This window comes from Chelonoidis abingdonii, chromosome 8 (genome assembly GCF_003597395.2).
Source record: "Chelonoidis abingdonii isolate Lonesome George chromosome 8, CheloAbing_2.0, whole genome shotgun sequence".
In the NCBI taxonomy this organism is placed as follows: domain Eukaryota; kingdom Metazoa; phylum Chordata; order Testudines; family Testudinidae; genus Chelonoidis; species Chelonoidis abingdonii.
In genome coordinates, this window is record NC_133776.1 from 18,138,920 (window position 1) to 18,163,425 (window position 24,506).

General features: G+C 39.8%; 1 protein-coding gene across 1 annotated transcript in view; it reads right to left on the reverse strand.

Annotated features, from left to right (window-relative positions):
• LOC116822707 (uncharacterized) overlaps positions 1-24,506 on the reverse strand; it is a 281,004-nt gene that overhangs the window by 101,263 nt on the left and 155,235 nt on the right. The window contains exon 5 of the mRNA XM_075068405.1: positions 13,438-13,560. Coding sequence (XP_074924506.1) covers positions 13,438-13,560 — 123 coding nt within the window. The remainder of the gene's footprint in view (positions 1-13,437; positions 13,561-24,506) is intronic.

The window sequence follows — 24,506 nt, forward strand, 5'->3', positions numbered from 1 at the left end:
TGCTGCTGACCTAGGTAGGGAATCATTATAAAATTGGTGCCTAGACAAGCTTCTCCTCACAAGGTTAATAAAGGAAATAGTTTGAACAAATTGTGCTGAAGGGGACAATGGGTATATCTCAATATCTGACACATGGATAAAGTCAACTCACCAAAACACCAGTACTGAGCCCTTCACCCTCAATATGCAAACCATATGTCATAGCTGGGAATTCTGCAGACTGTAATGAAAACTGTCTGTTCAATTTAAACAAGGTCAAGAAAGAAAGCTATTTTAAATTCAATAAAGAGGCCATCTGAAAGTGTAGACTTCATGGACGACAAACTTAACAACTCACTTGACAGCTAAAACTATTTCTAATCCTCTTTTTGATATGGAATGCTATGAAGCCTCGGGAGTCGAGACACATCACTGCTTGGTCCTCATAATATGCAGAGAAAATGAAAGTGTCAGTTGAACGAGAAAAAGGGGAAGCATCTGTTTGATAGCTGTGTAAGCCTGTGATATGTAAACTGCTCTGGATTCAAGCAGTCCTAATTAGAGTTTCAAGGCATTCTTCATCAAAAATATGTATATACACACACATGAGAATTAAGTAAGTTTTGGGACTGAATAATTTGCAGGAAAGTCAAGGTAAGAGATTAAAATAAGAAATTGGATAATTCTCAATGACAGACCTCAGAGGAGCATGGTGACATTTTCCCATAGTAGTGAGTAAACGCCTCTTTTTCACATTTCAGATGAGTGCAATTCTGTTCCTTCTTAATCATTAACACAAGAACTCTGTTGTTCAGAATCTTGGAACTGTATGTAAAATTTGAGAGAGGCAGGTCAAAACACCATTAATGTCACTGCTACCATTAAGCATAACGATACTTTGGCACCACTGTACCACTGTTTGCCTCCAGCCCAACCCATATCTCCCTATGAAATCCATACACATGGGCTGACATTAAGAGTGAAGAATGTTGCCAGAAGAGGTAAACTATATAAGGGATGCAGCCACAAGAACCACTGACCAGGAAAACAAAACGTGTAGCTTTATCTACACAGGACACAAGGAATGATATATTCAGGAAATTGTGTTTATTGTGCTGGAAGGTTGTATAGGAAGATGTGATGGTGTGTTCAGAGGGATTAAATGAGGCTGAGGAAAGGCCATTTAACCAGACAGACCACATCTAAGGGGAATTGACTGACCTAAGGAACACCTGAATAATGACAGAACCCAGTTTGGAAGGAACAGGTGGGGCTAGGATAAAGCCAGGAAGCTAGCAGTAGAATGGGGCTTCAGTGAGGGAGCCTGAGTAGTAGGGATAAAGAAGGAAAACTAGGTGGAGAGGGTGTAGGAAAAGACTCAGTGAAAAGGCAGCAAGGTTTCAGAAGGTGCAGACCTTCTGAAGGGGGAAAAACACAGTGACCTGGGTGGAGGGCCAAGTCACAAAGATAGAACAACCTGAGTCGCAGAAGGTGAGAGAGAGAGGGAGGCAGCAGGGTGTACAGCAAACAGCAGAAGGGGGCATTGAACCTGGAAAGAGCTAATCCCCATAGTGGCCAGGAGGAGGTGCCCTAGTGGTGAGAGGACCCTCATGACAGAATGCTTGTCTATGCACCATGAGAAGTTGAAACAAGACAACACTCATGGAAGTTCCACATGCAGAAAGACTATTCTTAAATTCAGGTAGGTCGAAGGTATCACTGTCTCCAGCAGGTTTGATGCAACCTTATTTTCAAATTTTTCTAATGTGGAGCATGCTCATAGAAGCAGCTACAGGAACCTGTCATGCCATCAATTTTTAAACAAACTTCTAAAATCAGAATCCATTTCCAATTGGCAGGAAGTCAACAGGGAGTTCGGCTTAAAAATGGATACTGTGATATGGCCTGTTGAACGCCATACAATTCAAAATCTGCAGCCAGTAAGGGTAAAAGGTGCCAAGAAAGTTGTCCTTCAATACCTTCTCTCAGCAGGACATGACACAGTTTGAAAAGAAATAATTATGGAATAAAAATAGAAAAAAATAGGCATCTTATGAAAACATCTGCTTTTTGTTAACAGTAGTAAGAATGCCCTCTTGCTCAGCTCAATAAGTGGCTTCAGTACAGCATGGTAGGTAGAGAGATTGCTCTTATCATACAGTAGGTAGGATATACAACAGCATTATGACCACACAAAGGCCTTCATAACATGATTTGTTCTCAGCTTCAGTTTATACTCAGCCTATCTGAAACGCGAATGCTGTTTGTCACAAATGTGACCTACTTCAGTTGGTAAAAAGCCTTATGTCATTTTGTGGATGGATTTGTTCTGTAAACTGATTGGAGCAAAAGCCATCATGGTACAAACTGATTTGGGTGGTACTGCTGTCCATTAAAATTATTTTATTAAGTGTGAGTTGCTCACATAATGGACCAGTTACACTTCAAAGATCTCTAAACTGATTGTGCTCTTACTTACAGCAGGATTGGGGGGGGGAGATGGGGTGGCAGGATCTGACCCTTCTTCCTATTGATGTAACAGGGAAATCAACCCCCAAACCTCATAGATCTCTGAGAATCTGCTGGAGCCTTAGGTCACAGTTATCTTCTCTAGTTCCCCGTTAGAATTGCTCCGTTGTGATTTCCTTTCAGGCACTAGTTCCCGGGGCACCTCATCAATAAGGTTCCACAGTGCAGATGGGGCTCCTCTCAGGAGCTAACATAACCCAGGCTAAGTATTAACTCCTGAGTAGATTCTCAATGAGTGGGAACCAATGTATGTTACCTTGGCCCACTTTCATAGATTATAAAGCCAGAAGGACCATTGCGATCACCTAGTCGGACCTAATCTTGCTCCCCACTTCTCCTGACACAGATACCCAAGACCCTGCAGAGAGCCATCTCTGGGATCCAGGGAAGGGAAGGGGAGACATTATGCCATTACAGCATTAACAGAACCTAACCCTACAGTCCATTCATACAGAGAACTTCCAGAATCTGGTTCTAATGCAGGATAACAGCAAAAGCAGAACACTGTCTCTTGTTCCCTAACACTATAGCTGTCAGATTAACTCTTTGGATGCCCCTTTTTAATTAGCTGACTCTGCACACTCCTATTTGCATGAAATCCCCTCTGAGAGGGCAACCATTAGTACAGCATGCCGAGGGCTTTCTCGAAGAACAGATGAGCATGTGTGCAACGTGTGCAATGTGGTTCAAGGTGGTGTCACTCACAGTTAAAACCACCAAAGTAGCCATGTCACTAGATTTTAAATAATCAAGCCCTATATTGGTCAAACCACTGATCTGTTCAGTAAATGTAGGGACGGATGAAGCTTATTATGATCTTGTTGACAGTTCAATCTGGATCATTTCCTTTGGGCTACTGCTCTTAATGAAAGTGTTGACAGATAAGTGTTTCTTTTAGATTTTATCATGCATTGTTTTAAAACTTTACTAAGAGTACATCATACTAAACCCAGGGATGTTTCACTAAAGAATGAGACTCTTATTAGTAGTCCCAGTGAAAAACGGCATTAGTTTCTTTCCAGTAATAAGAAATAGAACAAATTCTCCAGAGTTCTACATCCCTATAGCTCTGTATCTGTCATTAGTCATTGTTTACATAGCAAAACAGGCACAACCACAGAAAAACAAATATTTTTCCTACACTATACTCTCTACTGAGAGGCAAATATGCACATATACTGTAGAAAAGTGTAAAAAATGTTTTATCATTTTCTATTTACAATATTCACTGGAAGTTTCTAAACCTTTCTTACCATGTTGGAGTTATTCAGTTTCAAGCTACATTCGAGACATGTTCAAAATGAAGATGATTCATCTGCTGTTTAGAAGATGTTTTTATTTGCTGGTAAGTACTTTTCTAAAAGCAAGCTGTTATTTAAATATTCACAATGTTTGATTCAGCATAAAATTGCTATTAACGAATTTTGGAGACCTTGACCAGAGCTTCAATTTCACACTTACAAAACTAAAACTCTTCCAATACAATGATTAAAAAAAAAAAAAGTATTGAGACATTTTCTTCCTTGACAACCACAATCATATCTTCATAACTGCAGAAATGATTACCCAACTTTTAATTCACACTTGTCAGCCGCAACAATACTGCGTTTCTTTTCTTTGCTTTAAAATATACTAATAATTGTCAATCAGCATAGTGGAATGTTAACATTCTCCATAACCTATCTTTCAAAACTATTCATAAATGTTAGAAACCAGCTAATATAAAATAATCACTAGTGTCCTAGAAACATCTACAAACATTTTTTTCTAGAGTCTGTTTTTCTTCACAGAATTTTAATCTAAATACTGTATTTTGTTTAGAACATACTAGCACTGGTATGCTGTTATAAAGCACTTTTCACCTAAAAACTCAAATCACTAGTATACATTAGTTAATTAAGCTACATTACACTCCTAATAATTAAATGTCAAAGCTGATGTGTAAAACTGCATAAACTTTTCATACAATCATGTTTCATACAAACTTTTTGTGCAAGTTCACACATGCATAAATTGGACTACCACACTGAAAGAAATATATAGTGAATGATTGCCATTCTCCCCTAACTCTAAGAAACCAGTCCCTTCCACATATAAAAGAATCTATGGTTCCAGCTCAATATTTCTTTCCAAGTGGTACAGTCCACACGCAGTAGTGGGCCACCTGTGGCCCGTTTGGCTAATCTGCTGGTGGACCCCGGGACAGCATTTACATTGACCATCCACAGGCCTGGCCACCCACGCCGTTCTCAGTGGCCACAGTTTGCTGTTCCCAGCCAATGGGAGCTGTGGGAAGCGACGCAGGCCACAGGGCTATGATGGCCACGCCTTTCTGTAGCTCCCATTGGCCAGGAACGGCAAACCACAGCCACTGGGAGATGCGGGCAGCTGTGCCTGCAGATGATCAAAGTAAACACTGTCTCGTGGCCCGTCAGTGGATTACCCTGATGGGCCATGTGCGGCCTGGGGGTTGCCCACCACTGGTCCACATGACGCTTCTCACTTCCTCCCGGACAGTTACAGAATTTAGACGCTTAGTGGAACCAGTCCATGTGATGCCTTTGTAATCAGCATTGAGTAGCTCTCTAGCACAATGTAGGCTTGAGCAGCTGAGAGTGTGGAGACAGGAACCAAGACTTGCTTTTGTTGGGGAGGCCCATGATATCTGGGAATTTTTTCCCCTTTTTCTTTTGTCAAACAGGTCATCAATAATTCATCTAATAAATAAAGTGTGACATAGGATGTCAGTTGTCTAAGGACTTTGGCTAAGTGTCGTTTAGATAGCATATCCTGCTCTTAAAATACCAGAAGATACATTGTATGAAGATGTGTCACATATCAATATTACATACCATGCCAAATTCTTTCTGCCATACCCTGCCATAATTTGACAACTAGATGTAGTGTGAAGCTTGTTGATGAAGTAGCTTGTGAATTTTTAGTCTAGATTTTTGTTTGGGATCATCTAAACTGCCTTACAATGAAAAAGCAGGGCCTTAAAGGGACAAGCACTCACTTTTCTCTGCTTGAGGTATGGATGGTTTCAGTCTGATGTTCTGGAGGCATAAAGGGAATTCCGGGCTACAACATGCAAGTTGGACCCATTGGACAAAGACAGTGGGGAAACAGTAGTATGGGTTGTCATCTCCTTTCATGGGGCAGAATACTGGTTGTTCTCAATGATGCTATTATTATGAAGCCTCTGGTTAAGAAACTTGCTCTCAACACTGGCCATCTTTCTAAGCATTGGCCCATGTAAAATCTCCCATTTTTTGAAAAACTGGTTGAAAACTCTGGCAAGTACCTGAAATCCTCAGATTTTCTCAATTTTAGTCAATCAAGGACTTATCCAGGGTAGATGGATTCACTTTTAACAGTTCCGTTCATTTTTTCAGGGAGATGTCTGAAAGAGCGGCTCCTCTACCCTGAAGGATCTCTTATGGGGTATATCTTGTTATCCTTCTTGTTCAACATGTACAAGGAGGCTGGTAGGGACTTAGAAAGGAGCTGCAGGTTGTGTTATCTTCAGCAGGATGATGATATCAAATCTCTGCCTCCTCCTAAGCTGTTGGTGTAGTGGAAATGACCATTGTCTGTAAGAGTCTTGGGTATTGGTGAGGATTTGTTGGGTGTGGCCTAATCCAGACAAGACTGAGGCTGGCTGGGGAAATGACTAGAAAAATTGGTGAAGAAAACACAGCTACCATTTGTAACGCAGGTTTGCAATTTAAGAGTCGTTAGTTCCTAGGCTTGTATTCCATGCTGAGTTGAGGGGCATTTTTTAATATGTGCCTAGTGAGACAAGAGAAAATGTCTCTGATGCTTTATATTTTGCTACAGTTACTGCATCCATGCCTCTCTCACTTTGAGACTAGATCTTTGTGATGTACTCTAAACAGAGCTTAGTCTTCCATCTGCCTAGGTATTTATATTATGTTTATGTGGTTATTGGCGATACGATCCCTTTGCAATGCCACTGCACTTACAAGCAATGGAGCAGATGAGTTAGAGCTCTTCTGCTATAACAGGATGGCTGCTAGCAGAGTGTTTACCATGACCAGTTCCCTCGACTGTGGCACTCACCAGCTTTCAGATATATACCAGATAACTCTCTGTATCTAACTAAAGCATTTCAAGCAACTTTTAACAACAGTCACAAACAACTCAAGGGAAATTTATATTAGTATAATTAAAAACAATTCAAAAAGAAACAGTTACAATAATCCTAATGATTTAATAATATAAGGTGGTTTTCCTAAGCAGGACTGCACCCTTGTTACAAAAAAGGATGGAATTCTGGCTTTCTTCCTTGTCTGCCCAACACAAGTTAAGTGAAGTAAAAGCCTACTATTCTCTACTGATCTTAGGTATCAGCAAAATTAGCACTGTGATTGCATATTTTGTTGTGAAATGACTGTGAGTTTGTCATTTGGTACATGACACATTTTAGCAAGATTCAAGCATAGTCTACACTTAAAATTTAGATTGAAATAGCTGCAGTGCCCAGGGGGTGTGAAAAATTCATACTCCGGAATGCTGTGGATATGCCGATCTAATTCCCAGTGTAGACACAGCTAGGCTGATGGAAGAATGCTTCCATTATCCTAGCTACCATCACCCAGGGAGGTGGTATTCCTACAGAGACAGAGAAAAACCTCCTGACACTGTAGGCTATGTCTACACTATGGGATCATAGAATCATAGAATATTAGGGTTGGAAGAGAGTCATCTAATCCAATCCCCTGCTCAAAGCATGGGATAATGCTGGGATGGCTATGGTGCTGTACCTATGCCATTATACTTCATGTAGTGTAGACATGGGTTGAGAAAGGTGCATGGGGTCCCCGAGCATGTAACTGAGTGGATTAGGTTTGGAATGCTGCAACAGATTAGAAGGGACTGACCAAACCAAACTGCAGCATTCTTTAAAATTGTGACAGTGCCTCAAGTGTTCATCTAGCAATGCAACATTCAGCTCAGGTTTCTGCCTGCCTTAAGCTATTAATTAATCAGGATCCAATCAATTCATCTCACCCCATTAAAAGAATGCCCAATGACCTACAATGAATTTTCCTTTGTTATTTATCAGCTGAAGTTTTAACTTGTTATTTTGCAAGAATTTTTTTGCTGTAACATAGTCATTAGGAGCCAGATGCAGATCCATGGCACTATACTTATTTCTTACAATCAAGTATCAGAGGGGTAGCCGTGTTAGTCTGGATCTGTAAAAGCAGCAGAGAATCCTGTGGCACCTTATAGACTAACAGACGTTTTGGAGCATGAGCTTTCGTGGGTGAATACACACTTCGTCAGAATACCCACATGCATCTGATGAAGTGGGTATTCACCCACGAAAGCTCATGCGCCAAAACGTCTGTTAGTCTATAAGGTGCCACATGATTCTCTGCTATTTCTTACAATGGTGCTTTAAAGTTGAGGGGATTAAAGAAGGTCATTCTACATGGGAGTCCTTTAGCATAGTCACTAAGAAAGTTTTGAGTTATTTTAGTAACTGGTACTTTCTGCACATGTATTCAGAAAAGGCCAGTTTTTCATCCTATATTATATCTTTTATATTTGCTGTATTTTTTCTATCCAGGTGCTCTTGAATTGAGCTAAGCATAAACCTAAGTCATGGTTTGTCACAGAACAGTGAGAAAAGGGTGGGAATTTAATAAGACTGGATATTGTAAAAGCATCTTGAATCCCGCCAATGGGTTCATGTCTCATCCTATATTGATCAGAGACCCTGCAACAGAGAACAAACTGGCCTGATGGCTTTTCTTCTCTTTTATCCCAGGCCATTTCCCTAGAGGCACCAAATATTAGGATCTTACATTTCTTTGAGGAACACTGCTTGGAACAGTGACTGGAAGGTCAGGAGATCAATCCAAAATGCAGAATCAGCACTTTGAACCTCACTAGCAAAATGTAGGGTTTCCTCTGGCCAAAGAATAAATTATGACTAAAATACAAAATTTAACAGCATAAATTAATGTTTGTGGCCATTTTAACACATATTTTTTTCTCTTACACAAATCCTTCTATTTTTCTTTTAAATAAAGCTATTAGCTATTTGAAATCTCTAAAGAGTTTTCTTCAGACATAGAATCAAGATAAATCACTTGACATCCAGGACTATTATATTACTAGGGTAAATAATGGTGGTCTCAGAGTCAAACAATAATTGTCCTATAATTCAATAGTCTCAGAGATCATATCTTACAAAGGTCAGGAAATCTGCCAATGCTCAGAAGTTTAACAAAAATTCCCAGGGATGTCCACCGATCAAGTTACAAGGATAGGAATATTACTCTAATCGGTAAGACAAAAGCTTCCTTTTGTCAACACTAATCATATGACTTCACTGGCCTCTAGCTACAGTGGTCTTGATTGATGAGAACATGATGATATGAATAAGAAATGACAGCCTACCAAAGAAGGTTAACATAGGGTCATGATCTCTTTATCTGACTTCTGTAGCTTATTCAAATGTAAACACATGCTTTAGCCCATCATACTTCACAAGTAAGAATTTAGATTATATTGATATTGTGGAATTTTGAAACTTTGCATTTTGGAAAAGACTATTTTTTCTTACTGTTATATATATTAATACTCTTGTGGGTTAATAAATACAAAACTTAGCTCTTATTGTGGTTTTCAACAGGTGATCTCAAGGCATTTTTCAAAAGGAGGCCAATACCATTAATCCCATTTTAAAAATGAGGAAACCGAGGCAAAGAGACAGGGAATGACTTGGTTACCCAGCAGACTAGTGGCAGAGCTGGCACTAAAACCCAGGTCTCCCAAACCCTACTTTAGTCTATTCACTAGGCCATACTGCCTCCTCTGATTCTCTGTCACAATCAAGTACAGGCGGTGATACATTATGTAAACAATCTGAAAATCTGCACCACCCTTAGTCATTATGAGTACTATCTTACTTTTCAAATTCATCTACTAGAATTAACTATACTACTTGCAGCGTAAGGTACTACTTAATGTAAGGGCAACAGAATTTGGCCCAGAATTATTGGACCACATTCATCTGCACATTACCTTCACAGACTTTAAAATTATGCCAGAGAGGAATTCATCTCATTAGTCTCTCAATGATTTAGAATCAAATCCTTTCCCCATAAAGTCAAAAGTGTTGCCATTAATTTCAATGCGACCCAGATTTGACCTGAAGAGTATGGGTTAAGGTTGACTATTATGTCAAAACCTGTTATGTGCACAAATCAAAGCCAAAAAATTCCTTGCTCGTCAGATATGAAATCCTGAATTCTCCAGTGTCAGTCTGTCTGGGGATGTGGGAGATAAAACTGTCATAACACAGCAGATGCAGAATTAGTTCTGAAAGGCTAATTAACCCTCTCCTTTGGCATTTTTATTCAGCTGCGCATTACTTCACCATACTGCAATTTACTGCCAGATGTAAACATTGTTTAGCAAGGTAATGAAAAATATTCTATTGTATATAATTATGGATTATATATCCTGTCATGACAATCTCGCAACTGGCTAAAAACTGGTCCTTACCTGTTTGGTAAGGACCAAAGAATCTTCGGCACTGAAAGTTCCATGCAGCGCTATTCAATCTCATTCTCCATGCAGCATGCTTCATGAATAACAGAACCATGGGAAAAAGTTATAAAGGTTTCGTTAATGCTGAACACAGTAATTTGTTCTAGGATTATTTCAGTTTTCTTCAACTGTTATACTGCTTGTATTAATGTATGCCTGAACCCTGCAAGGCACTGTCCATCATTGCTACCATTGAAGCTAATAGGGGCTGAGGATGCTGCTCAGCACCCTGTAAGATCAGGCCAATGGTTTGCTAAAACTGCTCAGATTTTTATCTTGTTAAAACAATTTCATGGACTATGGTAAATTTTGTTGTGCTGTTGGATTAGTAAACTAGTTACAACCCACTTCTTTCCTCTCTCTTCAGCCTCACTACTATGGATGGATAACACATAATCAGAAATTGGGACCTATTTCTTGATAATATCCCTACTGTTTATTGGCAGAAGATGTTCTTTTTCTGAAGATATTAAGACCAAAACCGTATTTATCCTCTAAAGCAGAACTAACAATGTCCACATTATTTATGCTATGCCTTTATGATGTTTAAGTCTCACATTTGTACAGCAGCTTTCACCCTAACACATCTCAAAGTGTTTTAAAAATGTAGTGATCAATCACTTCACTCATTAGGGAAGTTAAAGCGCTTTTGGGATGGGGCATGGAAGCAGTACAATATACAGGAATGCTATGCTGTAGATTAGGACTAAAACTGAAATACGATATACTACTGAGATGGCAGAGGAAATACAGGCAAACAGAATATAAGTAACCAAATTGACTAACAGCCCTGCAATTCTAAAATGCCATGGTAATTTTAATGACAACAAAGTGATCAGAAACTCAGTTTTAGACCACATCTGCAAGATGGCACTTCCGTCTACAAAGTACAACATAGCATCATGAATGGGCATTGGCTCAGGGTCAGCTTAAAGGGGTAGAGTACCATCTCCTGAATTCTCCTATTTCAAGGAGGGATAGCTCAATGGTTTGAGCATTAGCATGCTAAACCCAGGGTTTTGAGTTCAATCCTTGAGGGGACCACATAGGGATCTGGGGCAAAAATCAGTACTTGGCCTTGCTAGTGAAAGCAGGGGGCTAGACTCAATGACCTTTCAAGGTCCCTTCCAGATATAGGATATCAGTATCACTTCCCAAAGCACCCTTAGGTTTACTCTGAGGTCTCCCATCTAACAAGGACCAAGCAGAAACTTACTTATCTTGTTAAATCTGATGAAGTCATAGCTAAGGTATTGTGGCTGCAAGAACACATGGATGTACACTGGCTGTCAAAATCTTAACAGCTGTTTGCAAGGAATTATCATCCCTGCTATACTTGTGGTATTCCATTGACTTGACAGCAGTTTTCAAGCTGTGGAATGCAGACCACTGCGGGTCCACAGACTAAGTGGACAATTTCCAAAGGGGCCCACACCTCCATTTGAAATTTTTTAGGGGGGCGCAAATGAAAAAGGTTGAAAACCACCAGCTTAATACAGTAAATAACTAATGTTTTTAATGATCATTAAACAAAAGAAAAAACTGTAAAGACTTCAATGGTGAACACGGTAATTGTACACTTACGTTATTTCTATTGTTTTAAATAAGCTTCATAATGGCTAACACCACATCCCTCTGTAATTGCTCATCAGGAAATGCCTGACAGGAGAGTCAAACATCCTTAGCTTCACCTTTTAAAGAATGTAATGCCACATTTGAGGAGGAGACATACATGACTAGTTCATTACTGCTCTCACAAAAATTGTGTTGTTACATTTAAGCAACTGAGAAGTGAGATGGGTGATCTTTGCTTTCAATACAAGGAGGAATATCTGGAAGCTCAATTAATTACTTTTAAGCAAATCTGAAAACTGTAAGTATTCAACAATATAAACACATACAAACTTGTCCACAGAGACATTTCCAAAGAATCACTGAAGTTAATAACAAGAGACTGGAGAAACGCAATAAAACTCTGAATTATGTACACTTTTTCTGATTTTGTGTATTTGGAATATAAAAATCCATCAAAGGGAAGCGCATAGGACATCAGTTAAAAACAAACAAACAAACAAAACACACCTCAATCAAAAGAAAATGCCCATCTGGTTCTTATTTACATTGTCAAGCTGGATACCAACTGATAGCTAATCCTACAACCTTCCAGTCTGGGAAAGAGTGTTCCTGAATAAGCTATAGAGATATAGTAAAGAATATAATCACAGCTGGGACATACATGGCAATGTATCTAACCTAAAAATCAGGAGGCAAAGAACAAAAGTAAAATGAAATCCTGGCAGAGAGGAATTTGCACGATTCTGTACAATGGGGGAAAACAACCTTGTCGGAAATATCTTCATGCTGTGAAAGATGATAATGTGTTTTGCAAGAATCTACATATATATAACACCTTTCATCCTGGATGAACCAAAAGAACTCCAACTATTTGTTTACCGCAGCAAGAAAATACAGCCACACAAGATAGAGGACAACAGCTTGGCAGATAACCAGTCTCAGCACGTGTGCGCGAGAGTTTTAGCGGGTGGTTTCTAAGTTCACATCTGAAAGATCACATGGGACCTCATAAATAATCTAAACCTTTTTGGAGGGCATCACATGCTGTAGCCTACTGCTCTGTGGGCCAAATTTACTGGTACATTAACTACTTTGCATAGGTTTGCTGATGCAAAATAGCTTTGAACCTGGCTTAATGGCCCAGTTAGACCAGGTTTACTGTTGTTTTATATTACCAGAGTGCTGCAGAACAGCCATGATAAAATTCAGCCATGTGCAGAGGGCTGAAATAAGACCTATTTAGCACTTACTTCTCATCCAAATGCTATTTTGAAGCTGGCCCTTTGCATAGGGATGAAATTCACCCTAGATCTTACCTAGGGATCTGGCTTCACGTTTCCCTAAGAAAGAAGGCAAATGGGTTTATGTAGCTTGTGATTTCAAATCTTATTTTAGACGCTTAATCTGTAGCTGTGGAACTGCAACTGAAGTGCAGAAATGTATGTGTCTTTTTGGATAAGAACATTTTGTTTTAGAAATGGATAAAATACTTTCAAATGTGAACATTTTCATCAGGTTTTTAAACTGATAGAAATTCCATAATCAGAACAAATCCAGGGCAAAATGATACATTTTTCATCAGAACCCTTTGAAGTGTTCTTAGAGTTACATCTTCATAATCCAGCCAGGAGAAGATGTGCACTCTTGACAATTCTGAATTTATGCACTTCAGCTGGCTCTAGATGAAAGGTAACTCTCTCAGTTTTCATTCCAAGGATGTTCTCGGATTTTTTATCAGTAAAGAGTCACAGTACAGAATGTTACCTTCACATGATTTTCCATCTTCGCCCAGTTTCTGGCCAGCTGGACACCTGCAGTAGTAGCTGCCAATAGTATTGCAGCACTGGTCCTGACAGCTGCCATTCTCGATGGTACATTCATTTACATCTGTAGTGGGAAATAGCATATACAAAGTAGACACTGAATATGAAGTAGGCATTGACTAAATTGTCTCTTCCGTCAACAACACTGTGCATCTTTCTGATTTTACAGGTGAAGAAGCAACTAAGAGCTCCTCCATAAGCCTCCTGAAATAGGATGTGCCCCTTTGTTGCTTATGTCTTGCATTAGATATTCAGCAATTCAGAGCAGGGTCTACATCTTCCTGTGTGTTTGTGTACAGTGCCTAACGAAATGAGTCCCTGACCTTGCCTGAAACCCTTACCACAATATTAATTTGTCAGATATGTAACTTCCTGCGATATTCCTTGGGAGAGCTGATTGTATTCAAATTATATCAGCGTGGGCCAGGGACTATATGTAATTCCATGGGAGAATGTGACCACAGTTTTAGGATTCCCTCTGAGACCTCTTTCCACTTGGCTTCCAGAAAACTTAGTTTAACTGAAGCCTTCGTCACTCAGGTATCTTTATTTAGCATACAGCAGTGCTACACTGAGTTGACCAGACTCAAACACATCGGGGAGGGGTGCAGGGTACATCACAGCTCCAAAGTTACACAGAAACCCTCTCACTCTATATACATTATACATCTCATTGCATTTACTATACATAGCATCACATTTTGGATTGGATTGGTTATTTTGCAGGAACCAATCCCTGTGCAACATGCACTGTCCACGGTTCAATTTCCTCTTTATTTTATCTCTGCATTCCTAACTTATTTTGCCCCTTGTTATCTAGTTCATAGTAAACAGCTCCCTGAGCATTCTCCCTCCTATCTTAGTTGGCTCAGACATTCTGCCTTTTTTAACCTACTGACCTATTTACTTATCTTATTTAGCACAAACATTCTGTTTTCAATCTGATGATTCATTTACCTCTCTATTTGTATCTTCCAAGAACTGAGGCCTTTTTGTGTTAATTAGTCATGTCAGGCCAGCCTCAGCTACACACAGCTCCTCCAGGAACCAAGAACATGGGGGTGATTAGACAAATTCATTCAGATTGTAACGCTGCCAGAGATATACCACCACCTGAAGAGGTTCGCATATAGTGGTTCAAACTGGATTCTCCAGAGACCAACAGACCAAGAAAGGACTTTTGGATGAATAGCCTGAGTTTAAACTGGATTCTTTCAGATCCAGCAAACAGACAGGACCTTTTGCACAAGGAGAGTCCCTGGGAAGGGATAGAAGGACTTTGGCTTTTAGATACAGTATAGGAACGTCTATTGTTTTTATGTTTTCTCTGTAATATTTTCACCTTAAGGACAAGTTTAGAAAGAGTTACAACTTGTGACTTTGGCAATTACCACTGTTCACAGCATTCTAAGAGAAAGCAAAGTGCAGACACTGGCTTGGTTAGGCAGGTTGGCTTGCTGGGGATATCACAGTGTAGGGAGGGAACTGTGTAGCCTGGAAAAAACTCTGGCCAGGAGTGGGGGAGTGAGAGATGTGGGTCTCTGCCCAAGAAAGGTGACTGCTGAGGAACTAGGACCCTAGAGAGGGTGCTCTTGAGGGACCATGGAGGGGGATAGAAGTGCAGTTGCCCTGAACTGTGACGATTAACTATTATTATTCGTACTGACTACCCATTCAATATTTAAGAATTTAAGAAGGCTTTTTTCAACCTATTTATTCATACATTCAGAATTAGAGTTTCTGCGCAGGGAATGGTAATAGCAGGCTACTCATGGAATGTTGAAAGGGCTCATGGACAAAAAAGTCCTAAGCAAGTATTTTCCAAATGGGAAAGTTGTAAAATATACTGGTGGGATAGCAAACTGAATGAAAAGCAGCACATGTGGATTTGGGTCATTGCCACGTGTCTCACATATTTCACAAGAGAATTTTGGGTGATGTTTTTATCTTATTACTGCTGGATCTGAAATGTTAGTATTGTCTAGAATACCACATACGGACATTTTTATGTATTCATGGTTAAACATGACAGGAAAAATCTGCATAAAGAGGTTGGTCTTTTTTAATTTGGGGATGAGAGTCCTGAACAGGCTTGTTGGCACAGCAGAGCTACTCAGCATGTTATTAAGCAGAAACCCAGGGTTAAGGAACACCGTGGGTTTTCAATACCTAGGAGTGTGACAGTTCTGCAAGCAAGAGTAGTTTTGGCACTAGAAGAGGCTGTTCACATTTCAGGTTAAAAAGCAAGAGCCCTGGGAATGCAAGATGAGTGAGGGCTAGATTGGGTAAAAACAGAGAGACATAATCCTAGCTGCAAAACTATATGAAAATGACTTTAATGTTAGAAACCTTCAGTGTTTCTGAGGGGAAAAACCCTTCTTTTAAAACTCTATTAGATTTTGATCAACAGAAATACACAGTACTTCAAAGGAGATAAAAAACGAAGGGAATTTTACATATATACATAAAAGAGCTGTTGGAACCTGTCACAAACCTGAACCTTGGGCTAGGATCATTTTAAGTTTTACTGAAGTCGGTTAATCCTTTGATGAATTTAAGATGAATTTTCTGACTTCTAGCTTTTGGTAGAAACCATCCAGCCACACTAAACCTGGCTACAGTTGGCAATTTTGAACACCGTTTTGCTTTTTTTTTTAGTTTTCTGAAATCAGAAACAAAAAATGAAACTAAGGGTGTGAAAACTCACCACAATTAATTTCTCCATAGCTCTACACATTGTCTAATGGATCACAAAAGAAGTTTCACTGTATCCTCAACGGTATTGGAAACCAATGCTAAGTTAAAAAGACAGCCAGCCAAACCTTAATCCTTCTGAAGCCAATGAGAGTTTTGCCGCTGATTTAACTGGGCCTAATATTTGGCCTGGTGAAGTTTGGCAGTGAAATCTATACCTTTTCCTTAGGTCTTGCATGATAACATTAAGGCATGTTCCAGGAAATTTCCTTCCATTAACTACAAGGTATCTGGATAAGGCCTGATGGTAACAAACAATAACTAGGGTGATCCGGTGCCTGGTTTTCGACTGGAAAGTCTGGTTGAAAAGAGGATCTGACAGAGTCTGGTCAGATCTACTCACCCAGACACTCAAAGTCTGGTTACTGCGAGTGGGGGAGGCAGGAAGGCACTTGGTCACTAACCCACGTCAGCCTCTACTCAGCCGAGGCTGCCTCCTACCTGCATTGAGCGGCTGCAGCTCCCAGCCCCAGCTCCGCAGGCGAGCCCCTCCTGACCCAGGCAGGGGGAGTGGGAGGGGAGAAGCAGCAAGTGACTGGGAGGGAGGAGGAAGAGGAGTGGACAGAGGTGGGGCCTCAGGGGGAAGAGGCAGGGTAAGGGGGGTTAGGGCACTTCTGCTGGAGTGTCTGTTTTTAAATATTACCAAATTGCCAACCCTAATAATGAGCCATATGCTAATCTTCTCTTACAGTCTCCAATTCTATTTACATTATGAGTACTGAGGACTAGTCAGTGGTCACCATTAAAATGTGATAATTTACCAAAAATTATTTGAGGAATAGACAATACTATACTACCTTCTAGAGATTTAAATATTGACAGACTGATGGACACAACCCTATATAGTCTAATTTTTTCTGTGTTTTGAAACAAAAACTTTTTTTAAACTTTCTGAGAAATTCACGTTTACTTTTTTGATATTATTCAAGAGTAGCTCAAAAATATGCTTTGAATGTGAAAGTACTTAAGTACATTATCTTTCCTCTTGATTGAAAAATATTTGTATTAGGAACATACATACATTTATTTCTTGTTCATCAAGAAAAAGCTGTGGTTTATGGTATGGTTTACACCTTTTAAAGAGTATTTGTAATGTGTCATTACAAACTTCTTCCTCCTCCTCCTCCTCCTCCTCTCCTTCTTGCGCCATATGCTTCACCCACAATTTCCTTCATATCTGTCCTAACACTTGCATCTGTGCAATGCCTTCTTCCCAGTTCTCTCTTACAGCAGGAAATTCTCCTCCTCTTGCTGTGCCAAGAAACCTACTCTCTTTTTTCACGTTTCTCTTTAAAACATACTGTTCCTCTGAAGCTTATCAACATTAATCCAGCACATGAAGTAGAGCGGTTTTATTAAAAGAAAACACAACCAATCTGGCACTGCTTTGAGCTATAGCCATCTCCCCCTCAGCTGGTGCTTAACGCATCTAGGGCCAGATCCTCAATGGGTGTAAATTGCCATAGTTCCAAGCTATGTCAGTTTACATTTGCCAAGGTTCTTCCCCTTGACCTGTAACCACTCTCTCATTTAGAAAGCCTCCCCTGGTATTATGCCTTGCTAATCTGTCCTCAGAGCTCAATAAAGGAATTAGGTTACCTACCGCTAAATAAATGATCAGAAAGAGACTAGATAAAACATGCCTACTCACAGTCCTCAGGCAGCAGTTCTGTATTCTTAGAACACACATAGTGTTCAAGAGTTTAACCTGCAGATTCATATACTATGCATAAAAAAACAAACCTACCCTCCCGCAGCCCGTCAAAAACCCCTGCCACATGACACAATTCAGTCTACTTTCCATATTCAATGTTATTTAAGGTTGCAAATACATTTGTCTTGTGCATGGCAAGATAAATGACAAAAATTCTCTGACATATTACAAGTCTACCAGGTTAGGTCTGACAAAAGTTCAGTGTTATCAAGACTATTGATCCATTTGTAATAACAAGATGTGGGCACTTCAAGAAATAATTATGAAGTTTGCAAGTTTAATAGTGAAAACTTATGTAGAGCCAATATTGCCACACACAAACCAATCTATAGCAGATACTTTATAAGATGTTTTAATCCTGCCAGGTTAATTTCTATTCTTGAAACAAAGGCGTAAAACCCACTTCCACATGTATCATACGGTTTCTATATGACCCTTACATATTCTATATTGTCATATACATGTAAAAGAGTCAAACATGATGAGTTTTAAATTTATTATTGTAAACACATGGATTCTGGATACATGCATATGTATTTCATATATTTCATACACACATGATCACACAGTACTGTAGATCACTGCATAATCCCCTTGTTGATTTTAAATTCTCCAAAATCTTTTTTATTACCTTCAGCTATTTATTATTTCAGATTAGGAGAAGGTGGCCTTCTCCCTTGAAATGGATCTTCTTTTCTAAACTAAACATGTGAAAGAGGGAGAAGGAATCATCTGTAGAAGCCTCTTTTTCTCCGCAGTTTAGTTAATGCCACTCACACCAGCTCTGTGAATATGATGTAGTAGAGTTGGTTTGAAAATATTCCCCCTGGGAGTGGGGAGATGACACCTTTTAATCAAAGTTTTCAGTGAAAAATTTTAACTCTTCCTCAGTCCCTCCCACCCCCAAAATATTTTGATTTTCAGTTGAAAATTTGGTTTAAAAATAAAATAATAATAAAAAGAAAAAAAAATTAGATAAAATCAGACTGTCCACAAAAATTTCTGTTTTGTCTTCAAAAAAGAAATACCTGGGAAAAAAGACGACACTCACATCAAGATGTAAAAGCTCTGCAGAGGAAAAAACCCCCACATATTCACTTACGAAATGCATGTCTTCAATGAGAGACTGAAGTCTTCTACAAAGAAAATGATATGCTGAGTTCTCATACAAATTTACTATTTAAATACAAGAAATAGTGCTTGGATTTAGGGAACACATTAACTACCCATTGTCTAGAACTAAAAGATATTCTATTAATAAGTTTATGCAACAATTTTTAATAGATGATAAAGAGTATCTCATGTCTACGACCTAATTTTTAAAACAAATCCCAGGGTTATAATGTTTATCTTCTGCATGTAACCAACTTCTTTTTTTAAACAGCCATATATGCTATGGCCTTTGTTTCACTGACCACCCCTGTAGGGCTAATGTGTGCTTTGAACCATAATAAGCTGACTTTACTGCATGTCAGAGCTCAGTGGACTTGTAATAGATCACTGAAGTGGAATAAAAATCTGTAAAATCATTCCCATTCTTAGTGGAATACCACATGAATATAGGACATCATCATTGCAAGGGAAAACTATTTTAATTAGCTTAGAAGTGTTAGCATGCGGGTGGGCAAACTTTTTGGCCTGAGGGCCAAATCAGGGAATAGAAATTGTATGGTAGGCCATGAATGCTCACAAAATTGGGGATGGTGGGTGTAAGGGCTCTGTTTGGGGGTGTGGGCTCCAGGGTGGGGCTGGGGCTGAGAAGTTTGGGGTGTAGAAGGGCGCTCTGGCCTGGGACCAAGGAGTTTGGAGACTGGGAGGGTGAATCAGGGCTGGGGCAGAGGGGTTGGGATGTGGGGAGAGGCTCAGGGGTGCAGGCTCTGGGCGGTGCTTACCTCAAGTGGCTCCCAGAAGCAGTAGCATGTCCCTTCTTTGGCTCCTACACAGATGCACAGCCAGGCAGCTCTGCACGCTGCCCCATCCACAGGCACCACCCCCGCAGCTCCCATTTGGGCACTGGAGGGGGCCATTGGAACGTGTAGGAGCCAGAGCGGGGCCACGGCATGGCTTCCGGGAGCTGCATGATGCGGCCCCCGAACCAGCACCCCACAAGCCCTAGACCTCGCTCCCCAGCAGGAGTTCGCAGACTGGCTTAAAATGGCTTGCGGGCTGGATATGGCCCATGGGCCATAGTTTACCCACCCCTGTACTAACATGTAGCAACTTTAGTTCAAGGCCAGAACAAACAGAAAATACTTACCTTGAAGATGAATCCAACAACTAATCCAATTTCTTCCCAGTTATGGTCTCCCAGAGATCATGGTAAAAATGTCAAACTCTGGGGACCAAAAAAGCTAGACCAGTGCTTGAGTTGTGTTGATGCACTTCTGAACAGTGTTCCAACACTTGGTTGGGGAGCTGGAATGGTGTTCTGGTACATCTGACCCTGCTCCCCACAACCAGGTTACCTATCTGCCATCTCTTCTTCTGGAGCAGGTCCGGAAGCAAAAGATGCAGAGGAGCCAAAGGAACCATCTCCTCCACCTCTTCAACTTTCCAGCCTGCCCAAGGTTAGCTAGCTGCTATCTCTTCTTCAGGAGTAGAAAGGTAGGTATGAGATGGGTCACCATAGGTCTACCCACCATCTCTACTTCTGGAGCAAGGAGAGGGGTCCTGGGGGTTCCTCTGGGGTCCACTCAAGTTACCAAGCCATCATCCCTCCTTCAAGAGTGTGGAGAAGGTCCCCCTGGCTTCTGCTGAGTTACCAGCACCATCTCTCCTTCCACAGCGAGAGCTACGTCTGAGGAGTTCTATCACTTCTTTGTTTTGGACTCGGGCACTCAGACGCTGGAATCAATACGGGCACCCAAGTAAGTAGCCTCATTTTCAGATGTGCTGAGCACCTGCAGCTTCCACTGACTTTAGGGGCAAGGTAGACGTCTAAGGTCCCAATCATGCAAATACGACTCACACACTTTAAATTAAGCGTGGGTGTCAGTATCCACATAATCAGGCCCTAAATGTAAATTTTAGTGTCTATATTTAGACAGACACTTTTAAAAAATGTGCATACACAAATTTATATACATAAATATATATAAATTTATGTACGCACATTTTTAAACGTGTGTGTCTAAATATATATATATATAAATACATTAGTTTGTATTGTACATACAGATATATACGTGGAGGTCATAGCCCTGTAATAAACCAGTTCATTGGAAGGGTCTGCAGTTCACCTTCCCTCTGCCAAATAATCAGTCTCCCCCTATTAGTTATTCCAACATTCCAAATCCATAAGCAGTTTTATACATAGGTAATTTTTAAAAAATTACCCATCTGGATTACAGACAGGCACTTAATATCAATGGAATGGGGAGATTTCAAGCTTACCAATGGAATGCAATGCACTCCTTTCTAGGGCTGAAAAGATTTGTGATGATGAACTTCAAAGTAAGTATATTTTTGGTTAACAAAAATTTTTGAGAGAAGTTTTAGAGAATATTCATTTGGTTTAATTTCTCTCTCTCTCTTCCTGAGCCTTGCAACTCTGGTAACTGAGGTATTTTGCTTTGCATGGATATGAAAAATAGTTTCAGTAACGTTTTTAAAACTCTCTAAAATGTTTCCAAAATACTGGTAAAATATGTGGAGTATACATGACGGTGAGGGATAAAGATTTTAAATTGGCACAGTCTTCAGTACTACTTCATTGCCAATAACCCATATCTTGGCTTAGTCACTGATGAGTAACGTTATCCCAGATATATCTGGATAAAGATATTCAAAATGGATACCTAGAGTTAGGCACCTAAATCCATATTTAGGCACCAAAAATCACTGTGCTTGATTTTCAAAGTGCTGAGCATCCATCCACTCAGCAGGAGATAATGGAAGCCCAGCACTTTTGAAAATCATGCCACTTAGATGCCTAAATATAGGTTTCGGGAACAAATTTTTGACACTCAATTTTGAAAATCATGGCCCAGATGGTCTAAAACCAAAATTGCAGGTCTGCATAACTCCTAAACTTTGGGAAAGTTCAGTTCTCACCTTTGCAGTTTGAACCATTCTCTGATATTATGCATGATACATTATTCTAATCAATACACACATGTAAGATTATATAGAAATATCTAAAGAGAATCAGGGAGATAGACAGAAATTCCCATTCCCCATACAGCTTGGTTTCTATACAAAAAGAACAAAAGGAGGAAAAATTAGGGTGACCAGAGAGCAAATGTCAAAAATCGGGACAGGGGGTGGGGAGTAATAGGAGCCTATATAAGAAATCGGGACATCTGTTCACCCTAGGAAAAATCAAGAACATTTTTTCCTTTATTGGCAGTGGTCTCTAAATCTTACATTATGTCTACTGTTTCCAGTGTTAACTAAGTTATCCATCTCAATAGAAAACAAAGTTCTTGCTCTGATAGTGAAGTGCAGCCTCACAAGTGTATTTATTAAGCACTCAATGCTTTATTAGCATTTCTTGTTCCATAAAGTCAATAAGAAGAATGAATATTTCTTACTGTGCTGGATTATGAAGTACTGTAAATCTAAGATGCTACTAACATGCATCCAATAAGTGAAGCAAACTTATCTGACAGCTTTGGCACAGATTTATTGAGTGAACTTGCAGTTATACACCCATCATAGCCATTGTGTTTACTGACAGCTGCAATGACTGCACTTTCTCAGATTGTCACCTCATTTTATAATGTTAATCAGCTACACAGCCTCCTCCAAACCACCATTTCACCTTTATATAAGTGGAGCTCATTGGTTATCTAATTCCATGTATCCCTTCTACAACTCTCCTTCCTGTTTGAATGAGAACCTCTTAAATGGCTATATTTCTTTTATTGTTAGAGCAGATTAAAGATACTGTTTCATGCTTTTCTGCTGGAGATTTTTTTTTTTTTGGAATACAAAAATGACAACTCCATAGGAGACACATTCATTTTTCCTTTTTAAAATCATAGGCTGAAGATAAGGAGCCTGATATTCCCCTCTTAGTTTCACTGACATATCCAAAGTAACTCCGTTAAGATCAGCGAAAAACCCAGTGAGAGAGAAGAAGTAGGCTCAAGGTTTAGATAACAAATTAAATGATCTTGAAAACCTCACCAACTCTTGAAAACCAAGGAAGCTGGTAGGAACATAGGAATAGCCATACTGGCTGAGACCCATGGTCCACCAAGTCCAGTATCCTGCCTCCCACAATGACCAGTACCAGACACTTCAGAGGAAGGTACAGGAACCCTATGGTAAACACATGCAGGATAGTCTGTCCCTACAATAGTTCTTACCATGATCTCTTCTACGTTGTGTCTACACTTACAGTGGCATGTACAGTACAAACACCGCATGTCCCCACAGCAAGGATATAACTACTGGGTAAATACTGAAGCACTGCTTAGGCAAAGAGACATGGCAGAATGTTAGGGTATATACCCTATATGGCTTTCTATGTGCCCAAGCAATGCCTCCCATGTCTACACTGTTATTTTTAACAGTGCTGTGTCCTGCTGGCTTCCCACAACCAGTGTCCTTCCCCTTGGCATCCCCCATGCCAGAGCCTTTCAGTGACACGTGTGGTATTGCAGCGTGGATGCAGCTTCCTTTTCACTGCAGTGTGTAGGTACACATATCCTACCATACCACCAGTGTAGCGGCCCATAGTTAGAGACTGGCTTAAGCCCTGGAGTATGAAGTTCAATATCCATACCAAAATATTTGTTATAACAAAGTATGACAATCCTAAATATTCTTGATATCCATATAAATGTCCAATCCCATTCTGAATATTCCTAAATTCTTGGCCTCAATGACTTGCTGTGGCAATGAGTTCCACATTGTAATTACGTGTTGTGTGAAAACAATATTTCTATCAGTTTTGAATGTATCCTCTTTTACCACCTAAAAAGCTTAATTTCTGAACAACAGAGTTGAACCATAAGCAGGTTTTCTCTTCTGCATCAACAGTAATCAAGTAAATCAGAAAAAAAATCATAGTGGAATAAAATCTTGCAGTGGTATCTATTTTCTAAATGTATTTTCACAGACTAGAAATTAATAATGCAGCTGAATGCCCCCAGTGTCTGGACTCAGCACCACAGACTAATGAACTAATTAGCCATGATTGGAGATGATTATGGAGTATGACTTTAACCGTGATTGAAAAGAAAGCGTATGAATCCCCTGCCTCAAGTACAGTCCTTGCAATTAAAGACAAGTGTTCTCGTTTTCGTAGTGTGGTGGCTTTGCAGGTAGCTTCCATATTGAGCAGGATGAACAAAATATAAAATATGGTGTTCTATATTATACTGCATGTGTCTTCATAATAGTTCTGTGCACAGACCAATCCTGCTCCCTCCCTATCCCATCTCTCTTTAAAAAAGCCTTTTTGTCGTACTGTTCTTCTCAAAGGCCTTTGCTTTCGTCTAAAAATGTAGTTATCTCATTGTACACGAGGAGGTCTAGACTCTTTGATGCCTATGTTATTCCCATTACCCTTAAAAGGGAGATACACACCAAGT